This window comes from Microcaecilia unicolor, chromosome 8, assembly GCF_901765095.1.
Source record: "Microcaecilia unicolor chromosome 8, aMicUni1.1, whole genome shotgun sequence".
In the NCBI taxonomy this organism is placed as follows: Eukaryota; Metazoa; Chordata; class Amphibia; order Gymnophiona; family Siphonopidae; genus Microcaecilia; species Microcaecilia unicolor.
In genome coordinates this window covers 34,335,129-34,347,303 of record NC_044038.1, presented here as the reverse complement: position 1 = coordinate 34,347,303, position 12,175 = coordinate 34,335,129, and the positions used below count along the sequence as shown (strand labels likewise).

At 39.6% G+C, this 12,175-nt stretch overlaps 1 protein-coding gene across 1 annotated transcript in view; it reads right to left on the bottom strand.

Moving 5' to 3' along the window:
- SNX29 (sorting nexin 29) overlaps window positions 1–12,175 on the bottom strand; it is a 463,865-nt gene that overhangs the window by 58,396 nt on the left and 393,294 nt on the right. The window contains 1 exon segment of the mRNA XM_030211952.1: window positions 3,052–3,191. Coding sequence (XP_030067812.1) covers window positions 3,052–3,191 — 140 coding nt within the window.

Here is a 12,175-nt window from a genome sequence, read left to right as displayed (position 1 = left end):
ATGTGGTTATGCAAATTCTTGTTTATTTTTGGCTCAGCAGTTACCTCTTGTTCACTTGGACTTTTAGCTCAATAGGATCTGGTTTCTACTGCGGACATGGTGCCACAAGATTTCATTCACAACTATCCACTCCTACCTAGCCTAGCCATCACAGCCGCAATCCTCAGGTTAGAGACCACAGACTGTGGATCCATCCAGAACCCATTATAAACACTCCTAGACTGTGGCCATCAATTATAGTTGTTGTATGACAGCTGAATATTCTCCCGTCCCCACCAATCTTAGATAATGTAAATGCTGTCTCTCCGGCATCCTCAGCTCCAGTCAACACAGAAGTTGGAGTTGGCAATAGTGCCCGAGTCTCCTCTATGGTAAAGAACAATACTGCTATTGAGCCATCAGGAAGCATCCAACAATTATTTTTGTAAGTATTGTTTGCAATGAGAACTTCCTATAGACAAAAGCCTTATGTTTCCTATCTAACAGGAATGCCATTTCTATTTAGGCAGTCAGCTTTATAACAGCTTCTTGACATGCATTTACCCATAGGGACAATAAATGCTGGGGAATTATGTTGGCTAATATTGCACATTTTGGAATGACAACTTATCTGGGGAACAAAGCTGTCCCTAAAGCTTTCTATTTTGGCCAAGTTTGGCTTAGTCTTGACTATTGCAACCTTCTTCTCGCTGGCCTCCCGCTTAGCCATCTATCCCCCCATCAATCTGTCCAAAATTCCGCCGCACGTCTTATCTACCGCGTGAACCGATACTCTCATATCACCCCTCTCCTCAAGTCGCTTCACTGGCTCCCGATCCGCTACCGTATACAGTTCAAGCTTCTCCTATTGACCTTCAAGTGCACTCAATCTGCAGCCCCCCATTACCTCTCTACCCTCCTCTCCCCGTATGTTCCCACCCGTAACCTCCGCTCCCAGGACAAATCACTCCTATCTGTACCCTTCTCCACCACCGCTAACTCCAGACTCCGCCCCTTCTGCCTCACATCACCTTATGCCTGGAACAGACTTCCCGAGCCCATACGCCATGCGCCCTCCCTGCCCATTTTCAAGTCCTTACTCAAAGCCCATCTCTTCTCCCTTGCTTTTGGCGCCTAACCACCTTCCCCATTCATGATACCTACACTGACTACATAGTTTGTAACCTTTAGATTGTAAGCTCTCTTGAGCAGGGACTGTCCTTCCCCATGTTTAAACTTGTACAGCGCTGCGTAACCCTGGTAGCGCTATAGAAATGCTAAGTAGTAGTAGTAGTAGTAGTTAGTCTCTGAATGCACTGATCTTAAATTTTCTATTGTTTATCATTCATTTGATGAGGTCCTTTCTTGCTTAAATTCTCATCCCAATCTCAGTATGGCCATGCAAAAAAATGGAATACTTATAACTTAAAGTTACAAAATACTGTATCACATATGAACATTTTTTTAAAATTTATGTGAAAAATTTGCTAACTTATATTTAAAGGGATAGCACAACACTCTGAAATGCCAAAGAGTGGTGATATGTGGGAGTGTGGGGTTGCGAGAACTACAAAGTGATGTTAAGCTGTCAAACAAGTCAAAAAGATAAGTAAAGAAAGGTTTATTTCACCACAAATGTTGCATTAAAAACCATTAAGTTCTACATCTAGGCAGAAAGGTAGAGAAGGCTATCGATGGGAGAGAAAAATAAAGGTCTGCTATTTATATCCTTTTAAAAATAGGGTTTTCGTTGTCTAACCTCTGAATATAGAATAATGATTTTCAACCTAATCCTGAAAACACACCCAACCAGCTAGCTTCCAGGAGATCCATAATGAATATACACAAGGTAGATTTGCATTCAAGGGAGGCAGTATATGTAAATCTATCTCATGCATATTAGTTATTGATATCTTGAAAAGCAGAATTGACTTGATGTGTCCCAAGCACTGAGTTGAGAATCACTGATATATAGGATCAAACACAGAAAAAAGTTTTACACTTTTCAGAATGAAGAAATTAAATCAGTGAGACATTTTAATGGTCCTCCGGTTTCAATCTGTTAATTAGGGTTTCAAGGTAAATCAGAACTGTCTTCTGTTCCATTACAGTGTACCGTACCTTTTTACCTGCAACTACCCAATGTTTCTTCCTTACTTAATTACCCCTTTTCTCCCATCTAGTTTAGCTATTGCAGTGATTGAGCTTGGCCAGACAGCAGAAACATGGTATGTATACACTATAAGTCTGATCATTAGGTTATTACCACTGTGAAGTAGAGCTGTATTGAATAGCATATTTTACTATTCAGCTGAATACGAATAATAAAAAATATTATTCAGCCGAATAGGAATAATGGGCATTGAGCTTTGTTCTGTCTGTTTGCCTGTCCTATTTAGATTGTGAGCTCTTTGAGCAGGGACTGTCTTTTCATATATGGTGTACAGCGCTGCTTATGCCTTGTAGCGCTATAGAAGTGATAAGTAGTAGTAGTAGTAACATAAATAATAAAAGAAGCAATGAGAAATCAGAGATGATGAGTTTATTTCAGTAGGATTTAGCACAGTAGAGCCCCGGATTATTCTATTCGAACTTAAAACACTATTCAGCCGAGTACGAATGATGTATTTGGGGACGAATCAAATCTGAATATTCGGTACAGATTTTCTGTGAAGTGGTGGAGATTCTCTCCAGCCAGGGGCTATGAATGCTGTCTCTATAGTATCTCCAGACAAGGCCTGATGGAGGAAGCAAAATCCAGTTCAGAAAATCCAACAAGTTGACTTCATCTTGATTTATGATAATAGACATGACCACATACTGTAAGGCTCATGGGCTAGCAAGATGAACTAAAGATCAAATCTTTGGTAAAATCAATAATGATTTAGGGTAAGAATGTGCTACGAAGCAAAAGCTTAATGTAGTAAACAAAATAGTTCATAGCTTAAATGGGCTTTATTTAATAAACACTGCTGTTTCATCAAAGGCATGAAAGCCAGCATTGAATCTAGCAATGAACTGGAAAGAAAAAAGTTAGACACTTTCATTTGAGTAAGAACATTTGGCACTTACATAAAGAAGGGCATCAGGTGAATAAGGGTCTCTTTTTGGGGGTTAGATGTGAACTCTGGCACAGTCTGAAAGATTTTGTTCATAACATTTCTTAAGTAATTCTGCAGTTGTTTCCGTCTTTCTTCTACAAATTTAGCATCCTGAAAAGAGAAAGGAAAAGAAGCCCAGATAAACATTTACAATCTAAGATAATGAATTAAATATCAGAGCAACAATCCCAGCTACTGTTATCTCCTGTCTTTCTTACTAATGTAGATCTTTAGCTACTGTGTAAAATCAATATCTCATACTAAAGCCTTCTTGTACTCCATATAACCAGCCATCTCCAGCAATATTTTCTTCCTCTACAGACAATGAATTATCATTGGTTAGTGGAAAAATGAGTTTGCATGCAGTACTATAGGTTTCACAACAGTACATGAATAACTTTCACTGATACAACTTCATATTTTGCAAAATAGCTACGACTTATCTTGTACATTAGTACAGACTGAAGAGAATAGTAAAACTCCACAATCTTGAATGAAAAGGAAACAGTGAGCAAGTTACTAGGCCAAAATTATTTTCAACACCCACAAGACAACACTTGACAATATAGGGGCTCGGCAGGGATTAGTAGTCATTATCCTCCAGATTCTATAAATGGCAACTAAAGTTCCATGTGCATATCAGCACATATAGCCGATTTGCACGCAGAACTTAATTGGTTAACAAACTGGGTTCAATTCCCACTGCAGGCAGAGGCAGCTCCTTGTGACTTTGCGCAAGTCACTTAGCCCTCCATTGCCCCAGGTACAAATAAGTACCTGTATATAATATGTAAGCCGCATTGAACCTGCTATGAGTGGGAAAGTGCGGGATACAAATGTAACAAAAATTAAAAAAATAAAAAATAAAATCAGCACCAATAATTGCATGTTATCACGCAATTATCGGTACTAATAGGGATTAATTAGGATTTATGAGTATAACTCGCTAAGTGTATTCTATAAAGTGATGCATGTAAATTGGACCACACAGATCTCTAAAGGGGCATGGCCATGGGCATTCTGAAAATTTACATGCACTGTTACAGAATATGCCTGATCCATGCCTAAATATGTGGGCATCTACACCAGGCTTTAGTTGTTATAAATGCCTGCACCTAAATTTTAGTCACGGGACAGCTGCTATGCATATTCTATAAACCATGCCTAACGTTAGGCGAGATTTCTAGAATAGAGCTAACTCGTTTTTTTCAATCACTGAATACAATGATATGGTTATATATTTGGGATAGATGTCATTGCTGTGTTGTGGGTTGGACTTCTATATTCATATTGGGTGTGTGATGGCAGTCTTTTGGAAGTTAGTATGTTTTAAATATTTAGTAGTGTTTGGGCACTGGTGGGTAGCAGGTACCACTCACTAATGGTAACATTAACGCATGACCTGCGTTAGTGTTGGGTTTGCTGCATGTTAAAATCCTGTGTTAAAGCATGTTAAGCCCAAAACTATTAGTAAAAGAGTTCCAAAGGGATCTACCAATAAGATTAAAAGTAAAACAACAAACAGATATTTAAAGGCATTTAGATGGTACAGCATTAAAGTTGATACAGATGCAGCAAAAGCATAGCTCAAGTTTCATTCTGGAACAAATCTAGGTGCGCCTGGGGTGCTGGCATGTTACCTGTACTGTTTACTGAAAATTAAAAGCAATTTCCTTTCTTTCCATAAATGAACTGGGAATCTAAAAAGAAGACAATAGCTAATTCATGCATAAAGGACCAGAATACTGGCATATACATGTGTGTGTGTGTGTGTGTGTGCACATACGCATGTAAATACCAGAAATCCAACTACATGCTATTTTACCAATATATCGTCCATAGCACATATTTTTATGTGAGCTTTCACATGGGCAGGATTCACACACGCATAAATTTATAGAATACTACATTACTACTACTAATACTCCTGAATCTAGGGGTTTAAGCATTTGCACCTAACTGCATATGTGCATATATAGTCCTGTTAAGTTAGCATTCTATAAAGGAAAGTAGGCACCTAGAATTGCCCTGCACATGCAATAGATAAAACGGGGGGGGGGGGGGGGGGGGGGGGGGGGGGGAGGGGGAGGGTATCAATATGAAATGCTACATTTTGGCTTTTCTCTTGTTAGAACAATTATTTTTTTCTTTTACGTATGCACATCTACCAGCAATTAATTTTATCAATTTAATCATAGGGCAGTCTGGTATTACCAACTTTATATTTATTGTAAGAAACATTATCTATGTCCTCTTTGAAAAAAAGGTAGTCAAGGTGCCTTTACTTTTTTCATCTACACAAATTTACTTCCTGGAATAAAATCACAGTATAACATGAGATTATTCATCATTATAGAGTGAGTGGCTACTTGGCAGCCAATCCAGTAAACAATAAAGGGACCTTTGGTTCCTTATATTCTGGTGCCAGCAGTGAACAGAGCTGTGTCATGTTTAGTACGTAATTGCATTTTTGTTTCTGCTTTATTTGAACGTTTGTGAAAAAAAGTGGTACTCTACATAAGCAGTAGCTAAATACCAATTTCACAGGAATCAGAAAGAAGAGTGACCATCTCACTTTCACATGAAATGTACAAAAAGTAATGTTTTTAGTAGGCCGAACTAAAACTGTACTATTCAAATGTTATTAACTATAAAATTTCATTTACATATTATTTTAATCAATTTAAGTTCTGTTTACAGTAACTTCAATTGTAGAACTAAGGGACCCACTTACTAAGCTGTGTTAAACAGTGAATGAGTGAATTAGCACAAGCAAATGGTTAACACAGTGGCTTGACAATTGGGTATTTTCAAAAGGATCTCCAGGTCAGAATAGCGACATCCAGGACATAACATCCAAAACAGACGTGCATCTCACAGGTATTTTCAAACAAGAAATACATCCAGATTTCCTGTTTTAAAATACGTAATATGAAGAACCGGTATGCTGGATCTCCAGCATGAACATCCATTTCACAAACTGAAATGTCCAAATTATGAATGGTGAGAAACAAGGGACACGGAAATCAGTATGACAGCATTCTTTGCAAATGACCACATAGACATCCATCCTGAGCAGAGGGGCACCCTATTGGTTAGCAATGTAGACTGTGAAGGGACAGAGGGAGGGATACAGCAACTACTGGGGGATTAAGGAGGTGTCATGCCTTAATCCCTCTAGTGGTCAGCTGCTCAATCAAAGCAATGTTTTGTAACCTGGCTGTAATTAAAACAGATCTAACTTAAGACATCCTTCTTTTCAGACTTGGATGTTTTTTCCCATTTGGTAATCGCTGTTGGATGTCTTGATTATGATCCCCCCTCCTAGTCTCACCCACAACATGCCCCCTTCCTATCTGGACTACTGCAGTGTTGGACATCACTTTTCTGTCTTTGCAAAATTGGGATTTTGATGTTTCAAGCATATAGATGTCCATTTTGGAGCATTTTGGGACATCCATATGCTTCGAAAATAAGCATCTTACAGTGCACTAATTCCTACAAACTGACGAGAATGGGGTGGAGAATGGGCAGGGAAAGGGTAGTAATTATGCACATTACTACTGAAGCAGAACATAATGCGTCCTTTAATGCCACCTGAACAGGTGGTGCTAATTCATCTGCATTATCTGCAGTGCAATTAACATGCAACTACAGTGTATTATCTTTGCATTAACTCTTTAGGGAAATGTAAGGAGTGCCCCAACAGTTAATGGTGGGTTATACTACATACAGTAATATTTCATAAAGAAAAGTAGGTGTCTACTTTTCTTCATAAAAATGGTATCTACTTTCAAGTTTAAAGTAGGCACATCCATATAATATTACTACCCCCCTTATAATGCATTGTTAAAATAACCTTATTGCCTTTGGAGAAAACATTATTTTTTGCTGTTTAGTACAGCTTTTATTGACCAAACATGGAAGTTAGTCAGTGGTGCTGTACATGAGTTTTCAAAAGTGCAGAGATCCCTTCTAAATAGTGTTGAAGGATTAAGCACATATCTGGAGGTCTTATGTTGCCCTAATAAAATAAATCAGAATACAAAAAAATCTAGGCTATGCCTTAAACTTACATTCATACATTTCTCTTTCTAACGATAAATACAGAATCTGACCAGGGTATAAACTATAAACGAGCAAGAGTACAAGAATATTATATACTCAAAATAGTCATACTTCTCACAATTAGTGCATGTCTTCATGTTTGCATGCTCAGTTCATTGGTATTGCACTGTATTACTGGTGTAACTTTTAACAGTGGCAGCCAGAATATTTACTTAAATGCCAACCATGGCCACCGGACACACTTCTGGAAGCTGGTTTTCCCATTATTAGTGTTGTGGGGTTCATTCCTCTTGCAATGGATCAGCAAATCCTTGGATTTTGGAAAAATATCTGAAATCTCTAATTAAAGTTGCATCCAGTTCAGTTTAAGGGTAGTCAAATTCCCGGTATGGATACCGTCACTCTAAATGTCCTTTTCTCTCTTAGCACAGAACTCAGACTTGGAACCATTCAGTATGCCTCCAAGCTACTTCAATAACTGCAGTACAAAAATGTCCTTCTACACCAATTTTTAAGGGTCACACGAAATTATTAGCATTTTAGTTGACAACAATTTGCCTTCTTTATTTCCACTTTGTTTTTTGTCTAACTTTAGTGCGTAACAGCAAAGAAAACTACAATTCTACTGCTGGTTAAGAAAAACAGAACAGCAAATCTTTTATTCTGTCTGCATAAGTCCCCTCTTTTCAGCTTCAGCTCAGCCAGTGGCGTTCCTAGGGGGGCTGACACCCGGGGCGGATCACCGATGCGCCCTGCCCCCTGGTGCAGCGCAACCCTCCCCCTGGCGAAAGGACACCCCCCCCCCCCCGGTGAAGGACCCCCCCCCCCGGGTGCACGCCGCTGGGGAGGGGTGCCGCGCGCCTGTCCGCTTCATTCGTTTCCATGCTCCCTCTGCCCCAGGGAGCACAGAACGAACGTAGCGGACAGGCGCGCCGCACCCCCTCAGCGGCTTGCACCCGGGGCGGACCGCACCCACCGCCCCCCCTAGGAACGCCACTGAGCTCAGCACCAAGGAACTATGTTTAAGTAGCACACCACCCTTCGTAGCAATTACACATTACTATGTTAAAAGCCACTCACTATGCTGCACAGGCACAACCACAATAAAACTCAATTCTATTTCCTCAATGTTCATGTCAGCAAGACTGAGAGTCTATATCACCCTTCATGTGTTGCTGATCTTTCTCTGGCTCCATTTGTTCTTAAAGCATAGGCTTGTCTGGAGGATACACTTTCACTGCGGGACTCCAAGGAGTAATTTATATAGTGCCAGCAGTGGCGTAGCCAAGGGTGGGCCTGGATGGGCCCAGGCCCACCCATTTTGAGCTGAGGCCCACCCAGTAGCAGCACACCTATGATGTGGCTGGCAGGGATCCCCCAGCCCCAGCAGCCGAAAACTCCCAACAACTGTCCCTCCTGCATACCTTGTAAATAGACTGACACATACTGTTTATACCAGCCCCACAGCCTTCTCTTTGATGTATTCCTGCCTATGTGGAAACAGGAAGTTGCATCAGAGAAAAGGCTGTGGAGCCAACATGAGCAGTGCGTATTAGTTGCTGTTCGCTGCGGTGAAAATCTGCTATTTAAAAGGTATGCAGGGAAGGGGGGATGTTTGAGAGACCATATCGCATGCAGGCGAGAGAGGGAGAGACCAAATCACTGGTGGGACAGGGTGGAGTTCTGCCCACCTATCTTGGACCCAGGCCCACCCAAAATTGGGTGTCTGGCTACGCCCCTGAGTGCCAGGGAGACTGTTGTTTGTCCTCCAAATCAGGACAGTCAGATGTTTGCTATGTCATGCCTACATTGCTCTTTTATTTATTTAGATTTTGCTCACACCTTTTTCGGTAGTAGCTCAAGGTGAGTTACATTCAGGTACACTGGATATTTTACCCCACTTCTGCTGATTTCTTGGGCTTGGCCATCCTCCTTTCTTGAATGGTTCTTCTACTGGTGAGGCTTGAGATATTCTCACATTTACCTAGGGCTTTACTCTTCTGATGAAGCTATCTTCTAATTATTTGCTGGTTTATTGCTGTTCCTTTCATTACCACGATATATCTGAATCTTGTAAACCAATGAAAGTACACACTTATTCATAGTTCAAGTTTCTCATAAGAGGTACACCAAAGACATTCATATTTCCTTCTACGAAACCACTCAGTAAAGGGCAACATTTTACTGCATGAGTACACATGCAATAAACTGGGAGTAACTTATTATAAGCTCTTATGGTAAAGCTCTGAGTGTCCCCAATCAAACACAATGCTAACAGTAACAGATCTGGATAGAAGCCCAGAGCAGAAAAAAAATGCCAGAATACTCCAGTAAACACTTAATGATATCCAACAGCTTGCGATTCCACTGATATTCTGCCACTGCAGGCCACTGTAATACAGTTCACATTTCAGTATTCAGCTACTGACAGAGAACACTATGTGCCAAAGAGAACATTTCAGATTTAATGCTACTGTATTGTTGCTCTAGGTATAGCCATTTATGTTTAGCTTTTAAATGAATAACAGTTTAGGTTACAAGAAGTATTTAGGCTGCTATAGATAAGTATTAAGGCCTAAGTCCCAAGATGTTTTCAGTTATAACATGGGGGAGGGACAAAATCCAAAATCAGTGTTTCTAGTTAATATATATATATATATATATATATATATATATATATATGTCAAATTTATGAGCTGGTTGATGAATATCACGTCAAAAAACACACTAAAATTCCTTTAACTGCTGCATCACATGGGTAGTAACACAGCAGTCTTTTAAATTACAGAAGGTTCACATAACCATTTACATATCTCCATACTGACTTTGATCAAACATTTACTTAGGTTGTATGAAATTTGTAAAACAGGACAGAGTGATATGAATCAATACTCTCTTAAAATTACATTCAATCAGATCCATGTCACCAAACAGTTTATTGAAAGAGTAAAATTAGTCTACATTTAAACCCCGTAGTACAGCTAGAAGTAACAGCAATGTGTGCTGTACTCACTCCCTTCTAAACTTTACAAACATTATATATGCCCCATGGGAAGGGAGAAGAAGCTAGGAATATTCTATGAACCTCCATGACATCCCTTAACAACTCCCTGCAGACTTGAGAAATCTCCCCTCCACTGCAGGCCTACCTTAGGGCACCTCTCTCCACTGCATCCCTATGCCTGCAGACCCATATATCCCCTCCACACCCTTCCTGCAAACCTCGGACACCTCCTGTCCACTGCACCTACCACACACCTTCTGTGGAGACCCAACTCAGACACCTCCCCCTGACTGTACCACCACTCATGCAGAACCTCTCTCAGACCAGACACGCTGCATATGCCTTGTAGCGCTATAGAAGTGATAAGTAGTATTAGTAGTATAAAATAACCCCTCATTTTATAACTTGGCACCTACATTTACATGCCAAGTACACATGTAAGGTATACAATACTAGCACTTATACTCATGACTGTAATCGTTACATGCATAAGTGCTAGTTGGTGCTAAGTGGTATTCTATAATTTTAGTGCACAATTTGCTTAGTGCATATATGCAAGGTGGTGTCCACAGGGGAGAAGCATGGGTGAGCCCAATATTTATACACATCACTTACACAATACTATAAGTTTTACACTAAAGTGCACACCCAGTTACATCTGCTATTATCACAGTGTAAGTGGGTGTGCCTAAATGTAGGACACAGATGCTGACTTACGCTATTATCGTACAACAGAATCTGGCTGCCCAGATGCCCTTATAGAATTAGTACTCAATGTGTTGCATTTTGCTGCCAGATTTGTGGTACACAGTGGTAGAATTGCTCCCTAATGGGGGTCTTTTACTAAAGATTAGCTCAAGTTATCTGCAGCAGGGCCCATTTTATTCCTATGTGCCCTACTGCAGATACCTCAAGCTAATCTTTAGTAAAAGACCCCCTAAGTGTCTAAAGAACAGCTGGCAAAGCAGCTACTAAATAATAATGAATATATTTTTTTCTTTTAGGTAAGGATATACATGCACCAGCTTCACATGGAGATTTTACATCTTTTTTCATACAGAGAACTAAAACAAACTCTTCTTTGTTCCACTTCCTAAAGCAAGAGTACAACAGAGCTTTCAGTTATTTGTAAAAATATTCTATGACTCGTCTAACACATTTTCTCTGTGTGATATTCCTCATTAATAACTACTTTGATATGTAAATAACCCAGTACTGTCAACATCAGAGGGTAATTTTATAAGCCATTTTTCTGTGTAAATGAGCTCCTACAAAATTAGATCGCACCAAAAAGTATAGTAGGCATGCTCAGGGGTGGAGCTGGCCACAGCAAAGGAGGGGGTGCAATTGCCGTGCATATTTTATAAAATATATGTATAAAGTATATGCAGTATTACTCACTCTCTAGAGTTGCAATTATAATGCAAATATCCAACTTTATTATATCATAATTTAAATACAATACATGCCTTAACCCCACTCATTCAACGTTATTCATACTCCCTACTTAATCATATGTCATTTCACTTAATTTTACTTATCACACCTTGTGCTTCATGGGACCATTCTTGCAGAATTTCAATAATTTCAATTCTCATTCCCATAGTCAACATAAAGTGATTTCAACCATTGTTCTTTTAATCACGATGTTCTCAAAGTTCACTAGCTCATCAGCTCCTTGAACTCAAAAAATCTTTCAAAACAGCATGTGAAAACTGCCCTTTATGTGCTATTTAAACACTGCAATGATCTCTTGCTGACATATATCCATATCTCCGGTAACCATTCATCACTATAAAACCAATGATGAAAACACTCCGCTTTCAACTGATGATCACACAATTCTTGTCCTCACGAAAACCACAAGACTAAATATCCACTCCCGAGAAAAGTAATTTTATTCTGTCATCTCAGCAATCCTCTTCCGCATGTTGTTCCAAAACCTTAAATAGCTTTATTTGCTCCCCAATACGGAACCATAGTTCAATTTCTTCATCAGGAGGAACAACATATCCTTCAACAA